The 23,465-nt window shown below is 41.8% G+C and overlaps 1 protein-coding gene across 10 annotated transcripts; it reads left to right on the top strand.

The window, feature by feature from the left end:
- PER3 (period circadian regulator 3) lies at positions 1 to 22,911 on the top strand. 10 transcript variants are annotated; one of them, XM_064397105.1, is made up of 21 exons: positions 1 to 23; positions 1,762 to 1,913; positions 2,466 to 2,581; positions 3,407 to 3,608; positions 4,649 to 4,697; positions 6,430 to 6,572; positions 6,934 to 7,012; positions 7,607 to 7,713; positions 7,957 to 8,113; positions 8,975 to 9,080; positions 9,453 to 9,578; positions 10,101 to 10,227; positions 11,257 to 11,398; positions 12,003 to 12,130; positions 12,560 to 12,763; positions 13,383 to 13,634; positions 14,126 to 14,862; positions 15,970 to 16,129; positions 16,692 to 16,869; positions 17,513 to 17,663; positions 19,037 to 22,911. In XM_064397105.1, exons 2-21 carry the CDS (start codon positions 1,796 to 1,798, stop codon positions 19,136 to 19,138), a joined length of 3,384 nt encoding a protein of 1,127 aa, XP_064253175.1. In that variant the 5' UTR covers positions 1 to 23; positions 1,762 to 1,795; the 3' UTR covers positions 19,139 to 22,911. The 10 variants fall into 10 exon arrangements, 9 of the variants coding, with proteins under 9 accessions (XP_064253175.1, XP_064253171.1, XP_064253169.1 ...); XM_064397101.1 differs by lacking the exon at positions 1 to 23 and adding an exon at positions 163 to 573 and having other exon boundaries at positions 8,978 to 9,080; XM_064397099.1 differs by lacking the exon at positions 1 to 23 and adding an exon at positions 163 to 573 and having other exon boundaries at positions 13,386 to 13,634.
- Positions 22,912 to 23,465: the final 554 nt, after the last annotated feature.

Below are 23,465 nucleotides of genomic sequence, written 5' to 3'. Positions count from 1 at the left end.
GGGGCGCGGCGCACGTGGCGCGGGTGTGTGGGAGCGGGGCCGCCGCGTGCGCCGCGTTACGTAACGGCGCGGGGCGGGGGCGCGGCCCCTCAGGGCGCTCCCGGCGCCGAGCGGGGACAGCCCGGGCTCGGCGGGAGAGGCGCGGCCTCGCCGGGGCGGGAAGGCCGAGCAGCAGGCCGCGGGGCCCTTCCGCGCCGGGCGGCGGCGAGCTGAGGGGGGCAGCGCGGCGGGGGAGCGCCCCGGTGCCCGCTGGGCTCGGTGGAGGCGGGGGGCGCGCCGCTCCTCCCACCGCCCCGTGAGGCGGCGCGTGCTCTCCCCGCGGCGCAGGCCGAGGGTCCGGCCGTGCCCAGGCGCCGCGGCAGCCGATGCCCCCCGCGCCGTGGCGCTCAGCGGAGCCGGGATGGACGCGAGCGGGCGCCGAGGCGGCAGCGCGGAGCGCGGCGCGGCTCGGGCCTGGCCCGGGCCCGGGCGGGAGGCGGCGGCGCCCGGTGGGGCTGCGGGCGCTCGGTGCGCGGCGTGCGCGGGAAGCGGCACCGAGCTGCACGGCGCCGAGTCCGCCGAAAAAGCCAACAGGTACCGGGCGGCGGGCGGGGAGCGCTCGGCGGGGAGCGGGGAGTGTGGCTCCGCGGGCTCCGCGGGCTCCGCGGGCTCCGCGGGCTCCGCGGGCTCCGCGGGCTCCGCGGGCTCCGCGGGCTCCGCGGGCTCCGCGGGCTCCGCGGGCTCCGCGGGCTCCGCGGGCTCCGCGGGCTCCGCGGGCTCCGCGGGCTCCGCGGGCTCCGCGGGCTCCGCGGTCACGGGCCGCGGCGTGTGCAGGTGCGCTGGGCGCGGGGCTGCCCGCGCCTCCGGTGAGCCGTGCCGCCTCCCGACAGCGGCTGAGCCGCCCTCGGGCTTCAGCTAAACACTGTTTAGCGGTACCGACACAGAAATTGCCGAAATAACGTTTTTTCGTGGGATTCGGAAATTCAGTGATTTGTTTTGTTAATCGAATAAAGAGTTAAAGGGCTCTAATGTATGCAGCGTTGGACGGGCTTGTGAAGTTACCACGCAATACTTACACTTATGTAATGTTTTATGTAGTGAGAGTACGGTACTAGTGGCACTGTCGACTGGAAAAGAGTTACTAAAAAATGGAGTTCATATCTTATGTGTAAGATTAGAATCCGTGATTTGAGGATATTGACTGCTTATTTTTTAGTCAGTGGAATAAGCAAACGTAAGGAGAGGGAGATTTTATCTGTTAACCGTTCTGCAGCTGTTGAAGCGAACAGCTCAGAAGTGTGACGGGGACTCTGAAGTCACGAGGCATGAGATCTTTGCATCAGGTGTATTTTGAGGACCTCATGGTTCCCTGAGATGCTTATAACAGGTACAGCCTTCAAGGCTAGAAAGATCCTAGGTTAGAGAGATCCAGAATCAGCATTTGTTAATTATTTTAATACCTCTGTTATTTAGAAAATCTAGAGTAAACATCATCTTATTTTTGGTTGCTAGGCATCTTAGCAAGCTGAGTGGTTTCAAAGTGACTTTGCCATCCATGACATGGAGTTGGGAAGGGGGAAGGTAGAGGAGAAAAACTTCAATTCCAAAGAAGTGAGAAAGATACAGCAGGAAATTCAGTGAATGAGAATTAGGACATACCTGGATATTACATGACTGTGTAGCCATTCCCATAAAATGTTAATTTAGAGGGTAATTTTAATTGGGTAAGAATAAAAAAATCTACACCAGAATTCTCTGGTGAAGTCTAACACTGTTTTACAGTGAGCAGCTGAATTGGAGCCAGTCACACAGAGATATGATGATGATGATCCAAGAAATGAAAAGGTGTTTGCCTGAAGAGAAAAGGATTTCTAACAAGCCCAGTACCATCAGTGCTCTCAACTATGCCTTGCAGTGTGTCCAGCAGGTCCAAGGTACGTGTGGAGAAAACCTGGCAGAGCAGCATGGTGTGCACAGATGTGTCTGGCAGCAAGTAGAATTAAAAGAATGCATTCCAGTTACCCTGCAGAGTTGACTTTCTGAAGCACTGTGGTTTTGTTGCCAGTTTTGTTGTTAAACAACAGTGTTATCTCTTCTGTTGAGATACCCCCTAGTGCTTTTCTTTTCATCAGTCCCATAGCTAAGAGGTGCCTAATAGTAACTTTCTATGTATATTTAAAAAATGGTATTCCCATCCCACTTTGAAAAATTATTGGTTAGTTTGTGTTTTCCCACAGAACTAAGTAGCTAAAATTGTACTACTTCTTCATGCTTGTATTCTGTAACAGAATGAGATTACTCCAGTAGTATAATCAGTATTCCTTTTCCCTTTGTCACTACACAGACCTTCTCATCTCACCTTGGACTTCACCAAAAAGATGACAAAAGTACAAGGGCTGTAAGAAATATTTTCAAAGTAGTCTCCTTACTGACTTCCTTGTGTTTGTTTTGCTTTTTCTGTTTTGGTTTTTTTTTTTTGCAATTAGCAAACAATGACTTTTTCCAGGCTCTGAATGACCGAAGAGTGTTTCAGGCAGATGTGGTGACATACAGCATAGAAGAGTTGGTGGCAGTTGCATCTGAACACACTCCAAAAAACACTGTAAGAATTCAGGCACACTCAAGGACTTCATTCAATTTCACTAAATTTAGTCACTTAACATTGTTTTGTGGAAATAAAATGTGTAAAGTTAAAAGGCCTTTAAATTTTAGCCAGACAGACCTTCAGGTTTTTAAAGATAAATCAAGATTACATCTTATCTGTGCTGTGTCAGTACCCAATGACAGTGAGTGAAGAAATACAAATTCGTTTTTTTTTTGGTTTTTTGGCCACAAGCAACAAATACCTCGTTGAGAATTCATTTACAGCAGAGTAATCTCTTGAGATAGTAGAAATTTTTTAAAACCAATCAGATTGATAGTTGTGAGGGACTTTTGGTTTCTGTTTGTACTCTGCATTTATTTTTTTCGTGTTTTGCAATAGATGTTATGCTTTCTGACTCTGCTTTAAAGAAGTGTTTCTTGAAATTCAGTACTGTTGGGAGCTGTGTCAAAATATTGCTAATGTTGAAAAAGTACAAAAAAATACTGGAAAGCTCTCAGAACATTTCTGTGTGTGGAATTGTGATGAATCCTCTGAAATTTGTGGAGGAGTGTGTGGAGTGATAACCAGTCATTCAGAGCAAAGACAAGCATTAATCTGTTTTGATGTTAATGCAGTCTTAGTAGCATTTGTAAATCTTGAGTACGCTGCTGCAGCACTGGAGAGTGTAGTAGATCACACACTACCCAAGACATTTTTGAGCCTCGGCTTGAGGTTGTGGTGGTTTGGGGTTGGTAGGTTTGTTTTGGCATTGTTTTCCTTGTTATCTTTACGTTATCACTGCCTTGTTTCAGGCAATGATTGCCTTTAATGTTTGTTTTCCAGGACACCTTTGTGGCTGTGTTTTCTTTGCTGTCTGGACGCATAGTGCATATTTCTGAGCAGGCAGCATCTATTCTGAACTGTAAGAAGAAAGTGCTGGATTCCTCCCGGTTTGTGGAGTTGCTGGTCCCTCAGGATGTGAGTGTGTTCTACACACACACTGATCAGTCTCACCTGCCCCTTTGGAACATGGAAAGTCAGACAGGTGGGACGTGGCAATGCTTGTAAATGCTCTGTGTGTCTTCCCTTGCAGAATGAGGACATAGTAGTAGTTCGTTTTAGATGCAAAGTGCATCAGCCCCATTTGTTCCTTTCCACTTTGAAAACTGGAGTGGCTGTGGGACCAGTCCTAGCTAATCTCCTCAAGGCTTAACTCTTACTTGGGGTAAATAAAATGCAGATACTTCGTTGTTTCGTGTATCATCTTACTCATTACAAATAATGCTGCTTTTTTGAAAAGAAAGTCTGCTTGTGAGCTTAAAGTTGTTTAATCTACACCTTATGGTTGCTTAGGTGCTTTGTCTATGGCCCACTCACTGCCTGCTGTGAACACAGCTCATGAAACCCAAGTTTTAAGCTGATTTGCTACTTAGTGCTGGATGTGTCTGAACTGAGCCTTTTGAGTCCTGTGTTTTTTGTGAGCAGCTCACACATAGCTTGCAGGCCAAGGCTGTGTCTTTTGCCCACCTTGACGTGGGGCTGTTCTGGCATCAGTTCTGAGAAGTCCAAAGTCCTTGGTATCAAAGGATATGAGACATCTGGAGGTTTTGAATGCCAGGGATTCCACAACTTGGATGCCAGTGATGTGCCTACCCAGCAGAGCAGTGGCACCCCAGTGGAGTTGTGGTTTTCTTGGCTGTATATAGTTTTTGGTACTTGGCTCATAAAGCCAGGAAGTATTACCTTTCCTTTTCACAGTGATGCACTAGAGGAAGGTTTTTTGGTGCATTGATTGGTTGGTTGATTTGTTTCCTTTTTTTTTTTTAATATGCCTTTCCTCTGAATTTAGTTCCAGGTCATCAATTTCTCTAAGAATGAGTGGACTCTCACTTTGAGAGAAGGGAGAGATAACATTTGAGGTGGGAGCAGACTTTTGAACAGACAGTTCAGTAGCTAACAAAGAGCAGGTTGTGAAACTTCAGTTTTGCTCAGAAAGCCTGGAGAATGCACAGTTTACCATGGTTCTGATAGGTGTGACCTTTTTAAGGATATTAACTGATACTTTCCATGTGTTCATGTTATTAGCTTCTCCATATGAATATGCCCAGGTGAAATCCTTTTTCTGCAGGATCAGGTAAGTGCATTATTACAGTTCTATTTTTGTGAAGGCTGACAAGGGGTACAGTACTAGCAGAAACTGTTCTATTTTTATGTCTGACCAGTGTGAGCTCATGAAACTTCATTACAAAATGGCCTTTCTGTGTTTAATGCTGTCATCCAGTAGCACATTTTGAACATCTTGCCCAGAGTGATGCATAAACTTGCACTGGGACATAAGGAGAACTGTTTATGTATTTTTCTCTTGGACATTTTGGTTTGCTTAAGTACTGTCATGTGGGAGAGTGATCTTGTGAAAAATTGCTGCTCCCCCTTTTACTGTCTGAGTGGAGGCAGAGTGTTTTGCTTGAGATTAAGATTGCTTGAGAGATTGGAGCAGAAGCCTTAGTGGAAACTCAAGTCACCTAAGTCCCACTGTGAAGCCTGACTCCTGAGGCTTCTGAAGCCTGACTTGCTGCTGCTGTGAATGCTGTTTGTTGCTTAGTACCTGACTAATCTTAGAGCTAAAAGAGGAAAAAAATTGAGACTGGCTTTCAACCTTCAGTGCAGCTCTGTCCCAGCCTCAGGTGATCTCTGGATTTCAGTAAGAACTGTTTGCTTCTGAGCAGATAGGGCACTTACTCCATCTTTCAGTTGATCATTGATTCATTCATGTGTTACAACAACATTAGCTCTTAAACCACCCTTGTCTCTTGAATTGTGAAAGGGCACCTGAAATGAATATAGCAGCACAGATAGCAGTGTTAGGTTGGGGGAACTGTTCTTTGGATACATAAACATTTTGTAACAGTTCTTCTCCACATTTTTGTACAACATCTGTCCCTGCTTCCCTTATGTAACAGGTCTTTTGATTATGTTTGCTTTATAAATAAAAATGTTTTTTCACAAGCACACACTCTAGGCTTAAGTAAGAAAATGGTTTTTTATGAGTTAGACTTCTGCTGTATCCAATTTCCATTTGTATAGTTTGTTTTCCCAAAGACAAGAAGTAGTTTTTATGACACTCACTTCACTTGCTTCTCTCTAGAAACATTTTACAAAACTGAGTGTGTAATAAGAAAGTAACATTTAGTGTAAATTATAATCTTCAAAAATGTAACTCAGTTCTTTCTGTAAAATCTGGGTACGATACTGAAATTATAACAGGTGGAAAAGCACTTGCAATAGAAAATGCAAATTGTTACCACAGCTGTTGCAAAGCCCTGGTTAAGATGTCATCAGGAATGTTGTATGCTGCTACAGTTCAAAAACATTCTAGGAAGACAAATTCTTATGGAAGATAGTCAAAGAACAATAATGCACCAAGTCTGGAGCAGTTTTTCTTATGTGGATTTGTGAAAACTAACCTTGAGGGAGACAGATATTTTAATTTTTTTTCCTAAAAATGGTACAGAATAAACAACAAGCAGAAAAGGAACTGTTTAGCTTGAAGGAAAGCACAAAACTGAATGAGTGGGTTTTGTGGATAGATCTGGACTGAGAATTAGAAGGTAATCTTGAACTATTAGAGCAGGAGCATTTCTAAACAGTCTCTGAATGCAAGTGTTGGAGACAAAACATCTACTTGACTTCAGCAGGAGGGAGGTCAGTGTTGCTGAGTGTGTTGACCTTGCATCCCAAAGGACTGTGCATGGGACCTGATTATTTGGGTTTGTGCTCAGCATAACTCCTCTGGGCAGTGTCTCGGCCCTGGCACACAGTATGTGAGCCTTGAAACCATGGTGTTAATCCCTTCTGCTTTTCCTCAGGGGTGGGAAAGATCAAGAACAAGAAGCACGTTGTTACCCCTTCCGAATCACCCCGTACTTGGTCCACGTGTGCACTTCTGTCCATGTGGATGCAGAGTCCTGCTGCTTAGCTTTGGCTGAGAAAATCCACTCTGGATATGAAGGCAAGTCAGGAGGTTCCAGTGGAAAAATATCCAAGCCAATAGAAAAATGCTGTGTATGAAAGTCTTCTTCCTTTGTTTAGAACCTGTGCTTGGGTGGTCTCACCTGTGTAAGTTGCAGCTTGTGTGTGCATGCATGCAAATCCAGAATATCTGTGCTGCCTTTGCCAGGCCCCAAAGCATTTGTGCTCTACTTGTTGTTTTTATTTTTGAGAGAAGTCTGTAATACCTAGAAATATGTAACGTTTCTCTGAGTTACTGGTTAGAAGGCAGTGAACAATTATAAAGTTTAGGAACCAGTAAATATCATGAGCAACAGTAATGCCCAAGTTTTCTGTCTTAGTGCATATTTTGTTTCTATTAGCTCCTCGAATTCCTATGGATAAAAGAATATTCACCACCACACACACCCCTGGATGTGTTTTTCTGGACATAGATGACAGGTGAGAGATTTGAGTTTTTAAGACCTGTGAGGTATGTATGGAGAGGCAGAAAAAATAATTTAGTGATGCAGCTGGAAACCCAAGTAAAGTGGCTGAACTGTGTGATTGGCAATATATAATGAACCAAAACAGTTTTGTGTTAGTCCACTCATGGAAAGCATTTCACACTGCACAGATGTGATCTCTTTTGTTGATTTAAAACACATGTTAAACAGAACTGCAGTCAGTTTTCTTATCCAGGGCAATAGGGAGCTGTGGTAGCATCAACAGTGAAAACAAGCATAATTACTGATATTGTGCCTATGACCTGTTGTCTTCAAGATACAATTTTTTTTTGTCCTTTTGCATGTAAACAAGCACAAAACTGCCTGCGAATGTGAATATCTGTTAAATCTCCAGGCACAGAAATGTTTGTCATGGGTATTTATGTGTCAATATTACAGTGCAGGATTATGAGATGGGTTGGGAAGTGTTCTGTTGCTTTAGTTAACTTCACTGTAAGTTGTGCATGGGCACTTCACTGATCAGCAAAGGGTTTAGGATGGAAATAGCCAAAATGATATCATAACCTGTGATAACGTGTTTGGGTTTCAGAGCAGTGCCTTTGTTGGGTTACTTACCTCAGGATTTAATTGGAACATCCATACTGATGTATTTGCACCCGGAAGATCGTCCTTTGATGATCACTATTCACCGGAAAAGTAAGAGCTGCTTTTAGAGGAATTTCTGTTGGTTTTATGATTCTTTATCATCCCTTGATCATATTGCTTGACATGTGACTCATCTGCAATCTAGACAAAAATTAACTAATTAACTCATGCAGTCAGTTTGAGATCAAAGTAAATTCAGTCCCAAAGTTCTGTGAACCCCAGTCATTAGTGTTTTTCCTTGCACTACTGTCATAATGTAACCTAAACCTTGTTTCTTGATTGTTTTTCTTCCAGTACTGAAATTTGCTGGCCAACCCCCTTTTGAACATTTACCTATTAGATTTTGTACTCAGAATGGGGATTATGTCATACTGGACACCAGCTGGTCCAGTTTTGTGAATCCTTGGAGCAGGAAAGTTGTGTTCATCATTGGCCGACACAAAGTCCGGACGTAAGTCAGTGTGGAATTGATCAAATAAAGAGCTTTTCATTGATTACTCTGCAAAACAAAACAGTCTAAGTACTGAACTAAGGACATCATTTGCTCTTGCTGATGTGACAACAGCCTAGCATCTGTCTTCAGACCATTCCTTCAGAACAGCATTAGTCTTGTTGACCAAGTGTGAAAATAAGTGAATTACTTTGAAGTAAAAGACAAAGCCAGCTTTTTATTTTAGCAGGTTTTTGCATATAGTTGATGTCCAAGTCAAAGTTCCAGTTTTAGATGAGCAAAAGCTAAAAAGCAGCGTAAAATTAATCACTTCAACAAATAATTACCTAAAATTCATTCATGCTCACCAGAAAAACCCAATAATTGACCTTCTTTTGGTATATTTACTTGACACAGCATTTAAATATTTACCAAGAGGAAGTATTTTTAAAATGCAGTTAGTATTGAACATACAAATTAATTTTTCAGATGTTTCTCCTTAGTTTTCAAGAAATTTGAAAATATGATTTGCTACCTTTTTACCTGGTTTCTCTTAGAGAAAATAGCTTTTGTGAATGGCCTTCTGACTTTACAAAGTGATCTTTTATATGAGATTTTATGGGGCATGAGTTTGCCTTCTGAGTGAAGGAGACAGAGGGGTAGGTGCTTGTCAGCCTTACCTGGTGTCTCTGCTGGTGTACTGACTTCCTTGGAGCTTCCCTGCTCTCAGAGCAGCTCTGGGGACAGATGGCATTGCTCCCTGCAGACTCAGCAGAACAGTCAAAATAATCAAAATCCATTAAGAAGCTGTTCTAAGTGTTTGTAGCTATCTTTTCTTCATCAAATAAAAATGAACAGTGAAATACTGTTGGCTCTCTCCAGAAGCCCTCTGAATGAAGATGTCTTTGCTCCAAGAAGTAAAGAAACGAGCAGCGTGGAGAAAGAGATAAGAGAATTACAAGGACAGATTTACAAACTGCTTCTGCAGGTAAAGAAGGCAAAAGAATTTCAGAACACAGGCTGGCCTTCTTAGTGAAGGCTAAAGAGACTTGGGTCTGATTAGTGGGCTGTTTTGAGGATGGTGCTTTAAAAGGTCTGAAAGGAAATTTCTACATGGATACAGACCCACCTCATTACCCAAAAAGCCTCCAAAACTGTCTTTTTTGCCAAGTCTTTATGTTGAAAGGTAAATCTGCATCTTGAAACAGTTTGAAGCATGGCAGAGAATCTTCATAAGAAGTGGTAGAGCCCAGACAAATACTTGTCTTTGTTTATTTGAAGTTGTGTGTTGCAAAGTATGTTGTTTCCTTCACTTTGTTCTCTCAGAGGATGATTTTTTAATTTTTTTTCTCTCATACAGCCGGTTCACAGCAATGTTTCCAGTGGTTATGGAAGCCTTGGAAGCAGTGGCTCTTATGAGCACTACATCAGCATAGCATCTTCAAGTGACTCCAATGGGAACTGTGCAGAGGAAACACAGGAACCAGTAAGTCTGTAAATGTGTCACTGCCTGCAGAGTAGTGAAAATACACCTGTAAAAATCAAACTGTGTGCTGTGCACATGTGTGCTTCTCATCATGAATTTTACTGAAGTGGGAAGAGTAAAGCCATGTCCAAGCTGAATTGGTTAATTACAGAGTGCTGGCTTTTGGTTTTTGCTCTTAATTTTGCTGACTGCTGTAGAAGAGAGTGGAAGTAGTGCTGTCCTCACACAAGCATTGCAAATACCTTATTTCCTTGTGAGGCTCCTGAGTAAGTCATCAGCTTATTCTCACTTTCAGTGTTTGGCATGAGTATTAAAACATTCAAATGCCAAGGTTTATCATAGTTAATTTACTTAAATTATCCATGATAATTGGATTAATCAAGTTTACAAATACCAATAGATACCAGGCTTAGGTTGTGATAGTCTGCTCCCTTTCAATTTGAAGAATACAAGTACCCAAGTCAGCTCCTATGGCCTCTTTGTGCTCATTTTATTCTGACTGCATTTTTTGTGTGTCTCAAGATGACCTTGCAGCAAGTTTGTGCAGATGTCAACCGAATAAAGAACCTGGGGCAGCAGCTGTACATTGCATCAAGGAGCAAGGCACAGAGTGCAAGTGAGCAGGCTGTGAGCTCAGAAGCTTTGGGGGGTAAGTTAATGTGGTTATGATCCTTAAGGTAACGTGAACTCCTGTAGATCTGTAGCCAGGAGTTTGGCTACCTGGTGTTACACTGGAGAACTTCAGATAGCATTTTTTTATCATGGCTTAGACATGAGAAGGGGTTTTGTTTAAAATCCAAACAAACAAGTTCCCCACCCTCCCCCCAGTTCATCCCTAAAAATAACCTCAGCAATAACTTTTTAACTCCTCCTTGAAATATGGAGGAACCTATCTGTCTCTAGGTTAACAAACTTCTCCTTTTTTGTACTTTAACAGCTTCTGGTGAAAATGCACACATGCTTGTAGCAAGTAGTGTGGAAGCTCCCCTTGGTTGTTTATATGTGAGCTCCAATAAATGATCATAGGCTGGACAATATGGCCCTACTTCCCACTGAAGTAGGGGTTTAGTTACTCAGTGCTTAATGTTATACTAATGCACATAATTTGCAGTGTGTATGCAGCACAAATGTATGGAGAAACCTGGATGCTCCCTCAAATATCACAGGAATCTGTATTAAAACATTTTGCTCTGTAATGTTAACTGCTGGTGTTGTCCTAGAGGACTGCACTGTCAACATTGATAGGGCTCCAGCCAGTGTATCCATGGTACACAAAACTGTGAATTATTGTTAACTAATGGGTTGGATTCTGTGATGTATAAATTGAAAGAAGAGTAATATTAATTGCACCTTTATTTACAACTTAAATGCAGGGGGTTTTAGATGTTGTTTTCTTTGTGTTTGCTTGCTTTTCCAAATGGATGCTTAAGGTGGTGGGGGGGACTGACTTTTTTCAGGCATCTTTCCCCCTCTCATTCCTGTGCCTCAAAACACATAAATTGAGATAAAAATGCAGAATAACTTTGTAATGAGAGCTGTGCTATCATAGGCCATAGGTCCTTGTATCACTATGTGGATTCCAGTATATAATTGCCTGTGTGTGTATATAAATGTATCTGTGTGAGGGTAGTGTTTAGCTGCCCTTGAGAGGAATATTTAAAGGTTTTCTCTGTTCCAGGGAAGAGGCACCCTGCTTCCTGTTTTCTTCAGACCCTGAGAGGGGATAGCACAGAACCAGGCAGCACATTTTATGATGATCCAAAGAAGACTCCACATATTCCTTCCTATCAGCAGATCAATTGTGTTGATAGTATCATCAGGTAATAAATTATGAAACAAATTTAGTGATGAAAGTTTAATTGGTAGAAAGTAAATATCCAAGCAATTTGCATTGGCCTTAAACCGTCTGAGCTGTGAGATCAGTTTGGGATTGTTTGTAAAGTTTCTGCCTCTCTGAGCATTGGGATGGATTGCCCAATCTGAATTACACAGTAATGAAAAGTTTAGGACCTAAGATTCTGTTTATAACTATTTGTTGACGTCTGTCATGGGTGCAGTATGAATTTAAGTGAATTTTGGGGTCCTAATATGTTTGTCTCTTCTCATTACACACTGTGAGAACATCCCTATAAAACAGAAAGCTGATATAGTTTATAAAATGTCAGTATTTTTTAACTCTGTGGATAATGTAATCTTTTTTCTTCTTTTCTTTTTTTTTTTTTCCTCCCCTCAAAGAGTGATAGATTTTATTTAAAATACTCCTTGGAAAGCAGATACGTGTCCAGAACTTCCTGCAGTGAATTTAAAATAGTAGTTAACAACCTCTGGATCTCCAGTTTGGATTGTTCAAATGTCTGTCTCTCCAAATGGAGAAAAACACCCCCCAAAGTAGAGAGAGCTTCCTGTGATATGCTTTCATTTCAGATATCTAGAGAGCTGCAGTATTCCAGCATTGAAAAGGAAATGTAAATCTTCTGCAAATACATCATCGTCATCTTCAGAAGATGACAAACAAGTCCAGCAAAGTCAGCAGGAAGTCAGGGCATTGGAAGGTAACACAAAGTGTACTGACCATCACATTAGAACCACAAAAACTGATTTGGGTTTTTTTATATGTCACTTTTGTGTGTTTCAGTGTTTGTCCACTTTTCAAACTGTTGTGTTGCTAACAGTATTTTAGTAAATATTTGCCTAATTGCCTAGATCTCCCATTTAAATATAAGCTAAAATGTGAAGTCTTTGAATGATCAAAAGAACTCTTCTTTGTTGTTGTTAAATGAACCTTCTGTTGTTCACTCATTTTATGCCACATTTAGTATGTGCTGACATTGCACTGGCATGTAAATACTTTTACTATATAAAACTGTCTTATTTAATAGTCTGCATAGTTACTGGTTATTTCTGAACCAGTGAGACTTGTGAATTGGGAGCACAGTGCTTGGAATGGAATTCCATGTAGAAACTTTGTCATTTGCCAATAGATACTGCTATGCTGTCAGCAGTTGAGTCCCACACGCCAATATCTGCTGGTCTGGAAGAGACGCTGAAAGACCAGACAACTGCAGGCATGGTGGGAGCTCCTCTGGCAGACCTGACCCTGTCCAACAAGGCTCCAAGTGTCATATCTGTCACCAGCCAGTGCAGCTACAGCAGCACTATAGTGCATGTCCCACACCCTGAATCAGGTACTGTTCACACGCACAAAACACTGACTGATGTTTAAATTTACACAATGTTTCCAGCCTGAAGTACACGGTGAGAAAGTTTTGTTCATTTGAGACACCTCCTCGATGAATGGGAATTCTGAAATATTCAAGTACTTCTCAGGGTGCTGTGAAGAAAAACCTGAGCCTGGAAGTTTTTAGGGTATTTTAGTAAAATAGTTTTAACAGACTACACTGTTTCTTTTCCCTTGAACTTCATTGCATATGCCTCAAACACAACAATGTGCTTTTGGCCATTGAGGATTCAAATAAAAATTACTATGGGGCCAATGTTACTTCATTTTAATGCAGAAAGAAGCAAAAAAACCCCAAAAAAGCATGTAGCTGCTATTTGACTCAGAAAATATGAAGAAAGAAGTGCCTCTAACTTCAAAGTGAATTTGAAGTTTTCCAGACCATGCAAAGTCAGTTGCTCAGTTGATGTTAGTCTAGCTACATTTAAGTTGAAAGGGTGTTTTCTCCCCATGCCTCTGCTCAGTAGCTCAGCTGAGGTTGTTTTCTGTTTAACACTCTGGGTTTTGTGGTAGTTGACGCCAGAAGGGCAGAGCAGAGAGTGATTTGTTTTCTTCCCTCTTCAAAGAAGTGACTACAATGGAGGATGCTGCTGTTGGAAGTGAACAAATCGAGCTGCCTCCTGTGAATGCTCAGAGTCTCACAGCGCTGCCCGAGGACTTCAAGCCCGTTGGGCTAACAAAGGAGACATTGTCAGCCCACACCCAAAAGGAGGAGCAGAACTATGTTGACAAGTTCCGACAGAGGGTCTTGCTCTCTCCGTTTAGGACTTACCTTCAGCAAGGAAGTGGAAGTAACAACAGACATTCCTGTGGCCAAGGTAGGCAGCAGCGTGGAGAAATAAAGACTTGTTAGGTGATTTACAAGACCAACTTGGCCCTGAAGTCTCTTCTGCTTTGTAGAAGTTAGTGTCTTACTGTTGCTGCTTACAGAATGCTTCCTTTGGAGTGCCAAGATTTGACAGCAGCATTGCTCACACAGAAGGTCTGCTCAGTCTTGTATCTTGCTATCTTAGACTTTCACAAAGCAGATAGTTATTGCAATAAAGCCTGCAAATCCCAGGTAGTTTGTTGCCTCCCCTTGAAAGAATGTAAAAGATCTGATTGGGATAAGCCAAAGTGATCAATAAGAAAATTGATGACATGAAGAAAAATATTGTAGATATGTCAGCAAATCCATCACTGTTTTATGGAAGAATTATCCAGAGGAAAGTTAGCTCTCTGACTAAGCCACACTTATTTATCTCAGTGTTTTTCTTTTTTCTTTTTTTCCTCTGGTTCTGTAATAACAGTGAATATTTTTCTTCCTCAGGTGATTCGCCTTCAAAGCAGATGAGCCCAGCTAACTGTAAAAAAGGAAAACATGGGAAATTCAAGCGCCAGAAAGCTCAGAGACAGTGCTCAGATGGCCACGCTTCTAGTAAAAATAGAAATAGTCTTCCATGTGAGAAGAGAACAAATCAGAAACAGTTGTTCTCTCCCTCAGAAGTGTCCTGTCTGAGCTCCTCCAGTCTGAATGTGCATCCTCCTGTGGGATTTCCTGCCTATTTGAATCCAGTGTCTACTTTTCCAGCCCCTTCTGGAGGAGAGCAGCTTGCCCTTCGCTCCGTACAGCCTCAGTCCATGTCCTCATCACAGCTATGCTGTGGAACACAGTCATACCCAGTCTTTTATCCCCCAAACATAGGCACGTTTATGGCTGTATTTTTTCAGGGTTTCCCCATGTATGCTCAGATGCCTCAGCATGTCTTTCTCCCTAGCCCTCAGTGTGTTTATCCCCCCTCTTCATATCCATGCACCACGTTACCTCCAGCACCCCCTCCGTGTGCTCCATCACCAGTCACACCACGCTCTGTGGATCAGCCCTTTCCAGCCTCTCCTCACTCGTCTGTGGAGGACCAGCAAGAGGGCCAGTGTGAGCAGGCCCTGCTGCTGAGCAGCTCAAGGAGCAGCTCCCCACTTCAGCTGAATTTGCTTCAAGAAGAGCTGCCAAAACCCATGGAGCTTTCCATTAGTGCTGATGTTAAGCCACATGCAGAAGATAAACGCGTAAGTAACAAAGGTTTTTCATGTAAAGGAGAAACTGCCTTTCAGAGTGTTCTGCCACCAAAACAGTGGTGATGATCTGTGTGTCAGGGACACAGATTTTGTTAGCTGCTTTTTCTGTTGGCTGTGCTATGTAGGCTGCAGGTCACAAATAGCACAGGAGGTGGAGAAAGCAGTTTATACTTGTGCTTATGGGAACTTTACCAGTACAGTGTGGGCACTTAGTAAATGACAGAAATGTGAGATCTTTTGGTCTAGGCTGCCACAAGCTGCTTCTGCTGAGCATTCTGGCAGCAGCCTTTTCAATGGAACTGTCAGCTAGAATTTGGGGTTTGGGGCTTTTATGCATGTGGAACTCGGTTAGCGCTGCGCAATTTGCATCCGTTTTCACCCAGTCCCACAGTCTCTGTGGAGAACCAAAACAAAGGGAAGATACTTTTCTAATTACTCCCTCTGTCTCCCAGGGATGCAGCTAATGAAAGAAGAACAGGGATCCGTGTGGGTCGGTTTCCATACATGGGCATAGAAAAGGCCTCTCCAACTTCCGCGGTAAACTCAGAGGCAGGAATCTGAGCTCTGCAGGCAAGGAAAAAAATGTTGCCTCCTGAATCCAGATTGGGCTGGAAAGGCTGGATCAGCTGAAACTGCAGGGTAGGGTCCTGAAAGGGGAGCTGGTGTACCTGGAGCTGCTGAAGCAGTTGCTTCGCATAGTGAATCAGGGGAAGACTCTCATTTTCCCTGTAGTGCACCTTTGCTTGATGTGTATGGCTGCTTCATGCCATCTGACAGGATGTGAAGGGAACTGACTCCTCTCTTGTCAGCAGAAATTGTTAACTTTATGCAGCCATACAATATCCTGACAAATTGGGGAAGGATCTACAGCAGAAACCAGTAAACTAGAGTTCAGATGCTTGTTGATTTTCACCCATGATGGAGAGTGTTATCCTGAGTTCTAAACCGCCACTCATTTTCAGAGCTAAAACCTCCAAACCTGTTGAATTGGTAGGAGAACTTGGTCAACATGTGACAAATGCAATAACTGCATGAATTTCCTTTTGCGTACTTAAATGTAACTTCTGTGGATGTGTTGGATCTGCTTTTTGTCCCCAGGATAATGATCCAGAAGATAGTGGTAACAGTGCTGCTCCTGAATTTCCTGACCGCTCATTGTACGAGGACTCACAGTTGGGTTCAGGCTCAGCAGCATCAGGTTCAGCTTTATCTGCTTCTTTAGGCTCTAGCTTCAACGAGACTTCTGGTCATGGCACAGGTAGGCAGGCCCAAGATTTAGATATTTGGTGCTAGATGGCTTGCTAACATATAATTAATAGCAGGATACTGTGCTGGGGATGGGAAGTGCTGTAAGAAGATCCGTGGCCTTTACTTTTCACCGGCTTTCAGTGTCTGAAGCCAAGTTTGTTTCAGTCACTGTACTTGGAAATGTGAGTCTAAGAAGCTATTCCTTTAACCTGGAAGTCACTCTTCATTTTTGTCATTATCACTTTTCTCTGTGTTAGGTACTACTTTGCATCTTGACTAAAGGTGAATCTGCCTAGAGCAGGACCTCTCAGAAGCAGAGGAGTTGAGCCAATTAATTTTGAGAAAAGTGAATAGAGCTTTGGAGATCTTGAATAATTTGAGACAATGCACTTTGTCTTTGAATTCTCAATAGGTAGTAATTGCTAGAGCAATCATCTGGGAATACCTGTGTTTGTATTACAGAATTAACTTGCAAGAATACACTGGGGGTGTTGTACTTGTGCTGAATTACTGGGATTTTCCAGGCATCTGCCTTTTTTTTTTTTTTTTCCTTCTTCCATGGTCATTCTCAGCAGGTAGTGGGAAAAGCAGCAAGTATTTTGCCAGTAATTATTCTTCTGAAGCTTCCAAAGAAGAGGAGAATCAGGAAGCAGAAGAAAAAGGGACAGCTTATAAATCGAAGCATGAGTCAGCCTGGGTGATGGATCACACACCTGAGAGATTTCTAATGAATTACCAAATGCCAAACAGGTTGGAAAACATCAACAATTTCTGACATGTAGATTGGAATTGTGCATGGAACTATAGGATTAAAGTGAGACTGTGGAAACAGCACACATACCAATGAAACTTCAAGAAGGTGTCTTAGATTTTTTTTGTGTGGTTTAGGCCTGGCTATTTATTTGCTTTTGTCTACTTTTTTCCCATTCCCTCGTCTGTTAAAATAAGGTAACATGTAACCTTTTTTGCTGAAGTATTAATGGGATTGGTACAGGACAATTAGTATTATTGTCCTGTACTTTGAATACATAAAGGGGTAAAAATACAGGTTATTGGCAAGTTGCTTGTAATCAGCTTGCATATATATATATATATATATAAAATTTGTAATTGGATTCCAAATTTTAAAAAGCACCACATAAAGCCATAAAACAAAAAAATAAAAAAATCACCACCAAACAACCAAAAATTCCAACAAAAGCAAGCAAACCCCAGACTGTGAGCCCAGTGTTGAAAGCAGCCTTACAAAGCAAATAAGGTATGAGTACAGTTCCCTTTCAGCAGCTGATGCTGTCTGGGCTTCAGCCATAGATTGTGGTGAAGACTCTCACCATGTCAGTGCCTGCCTTGCTTGTGTAGTACAGCTGTGCTCACAGGGGTCTCTTCCCTGCAGAATCAAGGAGGAGGTTCTAAAGCAGGATCTGGAGAAGCTGGCAGTCATGCAGAAGCAGCAGCCTTGGTTCACAGATGGGCAGAAGAAGGAGCTTGCAGAGGTGCACTCGTGGATCAGGACCCAGACTGTCCCCCTGGAAATCAGCACCCAGGTGAGCAGTGGGCAAGGAGCTGCAGGTCACCCTGCCCTGGGCAGCCCAGGCTTTTCCAGCCAGGGCCATCTTCCAGTGCTGGCTACTGGGTGTCATGATCTCCTGTAAGGCATCTACGGTTGGTTTTTTCTCTTGGTATCAAGTCCTTTGCTCTTTTTCTTATAAAATTGTTGCTATAATTGAATAGGATATAATGCTGGGATATCAGTAAAAATTAGGTCAGGTGTGTTAAGGAAGCTGAAAAATGCTCAGTCACAGAGGAGGGTCAGGTGTATTGTAAGAAACACAAAAATAGCCAGTTTTTTGTAGGTGTATTCATTCATTCAGTCTTACACTTCATTATTTTAGCTGGTCTAACTCTTGTGCACTGCTGAACTGCTTCTGGTTTGCCTTGACATGTGTTAGAGAATGTCTGAATCAGTTTAAAGGGCTCCCAGGTGCTATGGAGAATGGCAAGACAGATCTAGTCCCACAAAGACTTAGAGCTTCAGTGTTCAGCTGTACAGAAAATTTTAAGGCTGTGTTAATGTACTTGTGTACCAGAAAAACCTCTTGTCTGTTTTAGAACTACATGTTGGGCTGGGGTTGTGAAGTGTGGCTTCTCAGATGTGGTGTTTATTCTTAGAGAAGAAAAACTAACACATGTATGTCCTTGGCTATGGAAAAAGACCAGAAAACCAGTCCTTGTTTTCTTAGTACCTCATTGATAACATGTGTCCTGTTGTGGTTAAGAACACTGTCTTTGATTCAGATAGCAAAATTGTGTCCAGTGATTGTGTTGAAAATTCTGTTGAATGTTTATGATCTCAAATGTTAGGAAATGTATTGGTAGGCAAATACCACTATTTTCTATCTAAGGTCCTGAAGCTGTTCCTAAGCAGAAAATCATGTTTTCCAGTGCAGATTGTGATTTTGCAAACACAACCAGGCTTCTGACTGTAGCAAGAAATACAGGACTTCTGTTTGGAGACTTTGTTTCAATATTCTACTGTTTCTAAAGAATAAGAAAAATATCAATACACTCAGGCATTTCAGCTGTTTGTGTTGGTCAGTGTTGTTGCTGTTCAGGCTGTAGTCCAAATCTTCAATAAGGAATTTGCTTATAAAGCTGAATGATAAGAGCTTCAAATTCAAGAAAGTCACATGCCTTTTTATCTCAAAGGTAGAACTGCATGTTCCACTAACCAAATTAACTGAGGTAAGGTAAATGGCAGGTGCAAGATACCTGTATAATTAATCTCTGCTTTTAGAGAGGTCTCACCCCATTGGTGAGAGGTTTCAAGAGATTGCAATGTATCATTCCATAGGATTTGACCCTTTGAAATACACTCATAAAAAGAATCTAAACTACTGTTTCTTGCTCCTTTTCCTAGGGCTGTGTGACGTGTGACAGCAGGGAAGCAAGCTGTGAGGCTGCAGTGGCTGCTGGCAGCATGGAGAACAAGGGAGAGGCAGCTGCAGTCGTGCCACGCTGAGGACACAGCAGGGAGCAGTGCAGCTGCCTGCTGTCATTCCCTCCCTCCTCCCTCTGCCTTTGCTCCCTGCCAGCCCCGAGTCCCATGGCCACCAACATCAGCAGTCACACGTGAAACTCCATCTTCCTCCAGCACCCTCCACTCCTGGCATGACTCTGAAGACAATCTTTCAGTGGGAGGCTGTTTCACTTCCTGACCTCACAGACTTGACATGGAATGAGTTGTTTGTGACCTTTAACTGCTCAATGATGAGTGAAATACAGAGATTTTTTTGGTTTGGGTGTTTGTTCTTTTGAAGTTAGCAAGTGAGTGTGAAAAGATGCAGTGTTTAACAACCTGTGGTGATGAACCTACTGATCAGAGCATGTTTACTCTCCAAGGTGGGTGTAGTGAAGCCAAGCTACAGTACTCTTCATTTTTGTTCAATATTTAAAGGTCTAAACTAAAGATCCAAATATTCTGAGGCTCTGAAATTGATGTAGCTGGTTTGAGAATCCATAGGCTTTTTAAAGAGCAGCTGAAACTGGCTGGGTTGTTCTGCATCAAATGCCTTTTGCCAGCTTGTGCCCATCAAAAAGAAGTAAACTGAAGTGAAAAAAAGCAAATTATTCCCTATGTTTTTTGTGATGTATGTTTTGGAGTCAAGTTGTTTTACAGCTTTTGATTTTAAAGCTGTGTTTATCAAGACAGATACATAAATTAATTAAGAATAACTGGTTTGCAAATACACCAGAGATGAAATTACATACAGCAATTGAAAAAACCCAACCAACCCAAAAGTATCAATCCACAGGCTCTGCTTTTTAAAAACAGACCCATGGAAAATTTTCTCTCTCAAGGGCAAGTAGTTATCAATTAAAGTAGTTACATGCAATCTTTTATGTTATGTTGGTAGTGCTTGGGAAGACGGGTTTGTATCTTAATGTTTTCTTTGTTGAGTGGTTAGAGGAGTTGGATCCAGACATAACAAATAGGAAATTATTTAGCAGTTTCTCTGATTCGTTTTTGTTGTGGTGATGCCAAAACAAAAAAGAATTAATTTCATTTCTGCTTTCAAAACTCACATGTTGTGGCACTAAACTTGAGCATCAAGCCACATATTCATTACTTCTTAGCACTGTTGACTTCCTGCATAAGATTTAACCTCTTTCATTGTAATGCAGTCTCTGGCTGTTGAAACCCATGGATGGAAAAGGAGTTGGTAATTCAGAACATGGTAACCACTTCCAGTATGTAAAAGGACTTGTTCTTATTAATGTCTCAAAGTGCTCTTCAAACAGGACATGCTTGGCTCAAAACCTGGTAAATTTTGTCTGATTTCCCCTCTGTTTATCAAAAGCTGGATGTAATCAGATTTTCCTTGTGGTGTTATTACTCACCTTTGCTTTCTCAGCAAAGAGTTTTAGAATGTAACATGTTACTTACCCTTTCGTTCTGTGTAATCCTTTTGCTGCTGTGTGAAATATTTTCATTTCTCTACTTTCAGTTACTGGTAAGCTTCAAGTAAAATACTGGGATCTGCAGGCCATTGAAGGAAAACTATTTATCTAAAGGTTTCTTTACTTGTAAAAGTCAATCCAGTGACAATCTTTCTTGTTAAAGTTTATTTTAAGGAAAGTTATTTTTACAGAATTTGGAGTTTTCAAGGCTAATTTGACTCAGGCAGCATTCTTTTTATGGATTTGGGGTTTTTTCAGTGTTTTTGCCTGCTCTGTTTATACCTGTTGGTTTCTATTTATTCTTAAGCTACATTTCTTCGTCTTTCAGTTGCTTCAGCTTGAGCTTGGTTTTCTTCTTGTGTTGTAAATCAGCAGAGGTCCACACATCCTCAGTACTGCTTGTGTTCAAACATCAAACACCTCTTAAAATAAGAGACTTCAGGAGGTGTTTACATGTAGCAGGTCGTGTATTCAAGTAGGAAGATGTGGGCAATATCTTACACCTTTCCTAGTCTTTTTACAGCATTTTCCCAACATGGTATTCTGCTTTATAAGCACACTGCCTAAAATATTTGCTCTAAAACATGTAATCAGATACTTTGTATAAGGGTTCTTTCTTGATTGGGAAGCTTCTTAATTAACTTGTCTGTCAAATTAGACTTATTCACTAGAATCCATTCTACTTAGCTGTGCTTAAATTAAAATGATTGCTTCAATGCATTTTGAGATTTAGTGAAATGGATTAAATTGAATATTTCAGGTAAGGACAGCTGTCTCCTTCAAAACAGCTTGGAACCCTAAGCCAGAAGGAAAGTTATGATAACAGTAGACTCTTTTGTGTACGTTATTTTTATTTCCTGAGTTTGAAAGTTTTGTTTATTTCCCAAGTATGAAATTGAGCTGATTTGCAATGTCTTAGCAGGCAGACATGTCATCTCTTTTGTAAAACAGTGAGACTTGGTTCAGGAGAATGGCAGTATGTACCTAACACTTGAATAATGCTTTTGATCCATAGGTCCATGAACATGTCAAAAAAATTGCTTTTATTATCCCAGCTGTATAAAAAGAGGCAGAGACACAAAGGTGCATACCCACAGTTTATTCCAAACTCAGGAGTAAAATTTGGGAGTCTTCACTTGCTGTATCCTGTGCTGTCTTTGCTACAAGTGATCCAGATTCTGTATGTGGAAACCTGATCATGTTACCTGTGTTTCTTGTTTGGAGATGTTAACCCTTCTTGTACCCCCTGCTGCTGTGAATTTGTGCCCAGTACAATCATTGAGCAGCCCAGACAGTTTTTAAATTGCTCTGAATACCCCAGACCCTCTGGCCATATATAATGAAAATTCATGTGCCTGGGAGTTTGAATTGCAAGTTTGTAATCCTGGCTGAATCTTAGGTGAAGGAGCCCTTCTCTGGGGCTACACATATCCTGGGTTATGGAAAAAATTATGGTGTAGGAGAATAATATTAGAGGAATGAACAGATGAATCAGTGCCCTGTGTGATGATGAGACAATTATTTACCCAAAAATCAAATGGGCTTGGCTGCAAAATCAGCTGGTTTTATCCTTGAGATAAAAATCCCCCAAACTTTCCCAAGGTACTCTTTACCCTGCTAGAACCACAACTTCATCTTGCAATGAGATGCCTTATCAAGCCTTTGACCTCATTTCCATAAGTTTTCAGGAACTGGCAGTTTTTACTTCAGCTTGTACTAATCTTTCAGTCTCTGTAGTGTGCTGGAGTGATCACAGCAAGATGCACTTCTGATCAGAAAGGCCAGTGGAGTGAGTGCTGCAGCTGGATTTGCACCTGCTGTTTTGTTTCTGTGGCTTTGTTTTGCCTGGCAAAATGTTGCAGACAGTTTAGAGCTGCTTGGAAAATCACTTTATTTAGTGGTCAGAGGGAGAACATGCTGGTACAGCACTGATGCAGTTACTGCCCCCTGTGGGGGTGTCAGCAGTTTGGAAACCCTCAGAGGATTTCGCTGGCAATTTTTTTTTGTTGTTGTTGTATTCATAAATGTAGAATTATGTTTTTAAAAGATGAGTTGTTGTGCAGATATTTTCATGGCATTGCTATGAACAGAAGGGACCCTCATGTATTTTTACAGTGTGGTAAATACTTGCTGAATGAGTAATGTATTGGTAAGTTTATCTTCCAGCTGAATCGAGTTTTGAATCACAAATGAATGAATTTTTACATCAGTTGGTAGGAGTATTTTATTGAAACAATATTCAGCTGTGGTTGAATTTACAGTTGTGATTTTAACTGTACACTTTAAAGGAGCATCTGATTTTATAAATAAAACTGAAAAATATGCTGCAAAGAACTGTTCAAATGTGTGTTTATTTTGATTTTGGTAATGTGTAGAAAATACACTTTTAGCAGAACCCTCAATACCTTTTTTGCTTCTCCCTGGGTTGGGGTACAGTGAAAATGGCCATGTTGTGGCCATTTATGCTCTTTTGTTGAGGGGTTTTTTGGTTATTTGGTTTTTTCAGTCACACTCCACCTTGCCAACTCCAGGATATGCTCTTTCTTTTCTAAGTGTATCCCACAAGGACAACAAGCACTTTTTGTATGTGAAATAACGTCTTTGTATTTCTAAACTGCTGGGATTTGGCATGCAGGACTTAAAGCTTCTGTCTGTGTGACTTTTCTAAAAAATTTTTGTTCTAGAGGAAGTACAGAGAAAAAAAATCATAGGTTTAATCCATGAGCGTGTCTCATAGAGCAAGGAAGTTCTTAACAAATTGCAAAGCAACAATTTGTTCATCTCTTTCTGCTTTAAGGGACTTAACAGAGTGATATGATTGATAGTGCTGAAAGAAGCCTGCAGGAGAAAGGCAAAATCACTGCAGGGAGCACAAGGTACAGAACAAA

Source organism: Passer domesticus, chromosome 22, assembly GCF_036417665.1.
Source record: "Passer domesticus isolate bPasDom1 chromosome 22, bPasDom1.hap1, whole genome shotgun sequence".
Classification (NCBI taxonomy): domain Eukaryota; kingdom Metazoa; phylum Chordata; class Aves; order Passeriformes; family Passeridae; genus Passer; species Passer domesticus.
Note: the sequence above shows the minus strand (reverse complement) of the source record. Positions and strands in the feature narration are given on the sequence as shown.

Excerpts from the sequence above, each read along its gene's own strand:
- PER3 (XM_064397098.1), top strand. The coding sequence starts at position 401 with ATGGACGCGAGCGGGCGCCGAGGCGGCAGCGCGGAGCGCGGCGCGGCT. Across the intron at positions 1,914-2,465 it reads GTGTGTCCAGCAGGTCCAAG|CAAACAATGACTTTTTCCAG; the intron begins GTACGTGTGGAG and ends TTTTGCAATTAG. Across the intron at positions 2,582-3,406 it reads AACACACTCCAAAAAACACT|GACACCTTTGTGGCTGTGTT; the intron begins GTAAGAATTCAG and ends TTTGTTTTCCAG.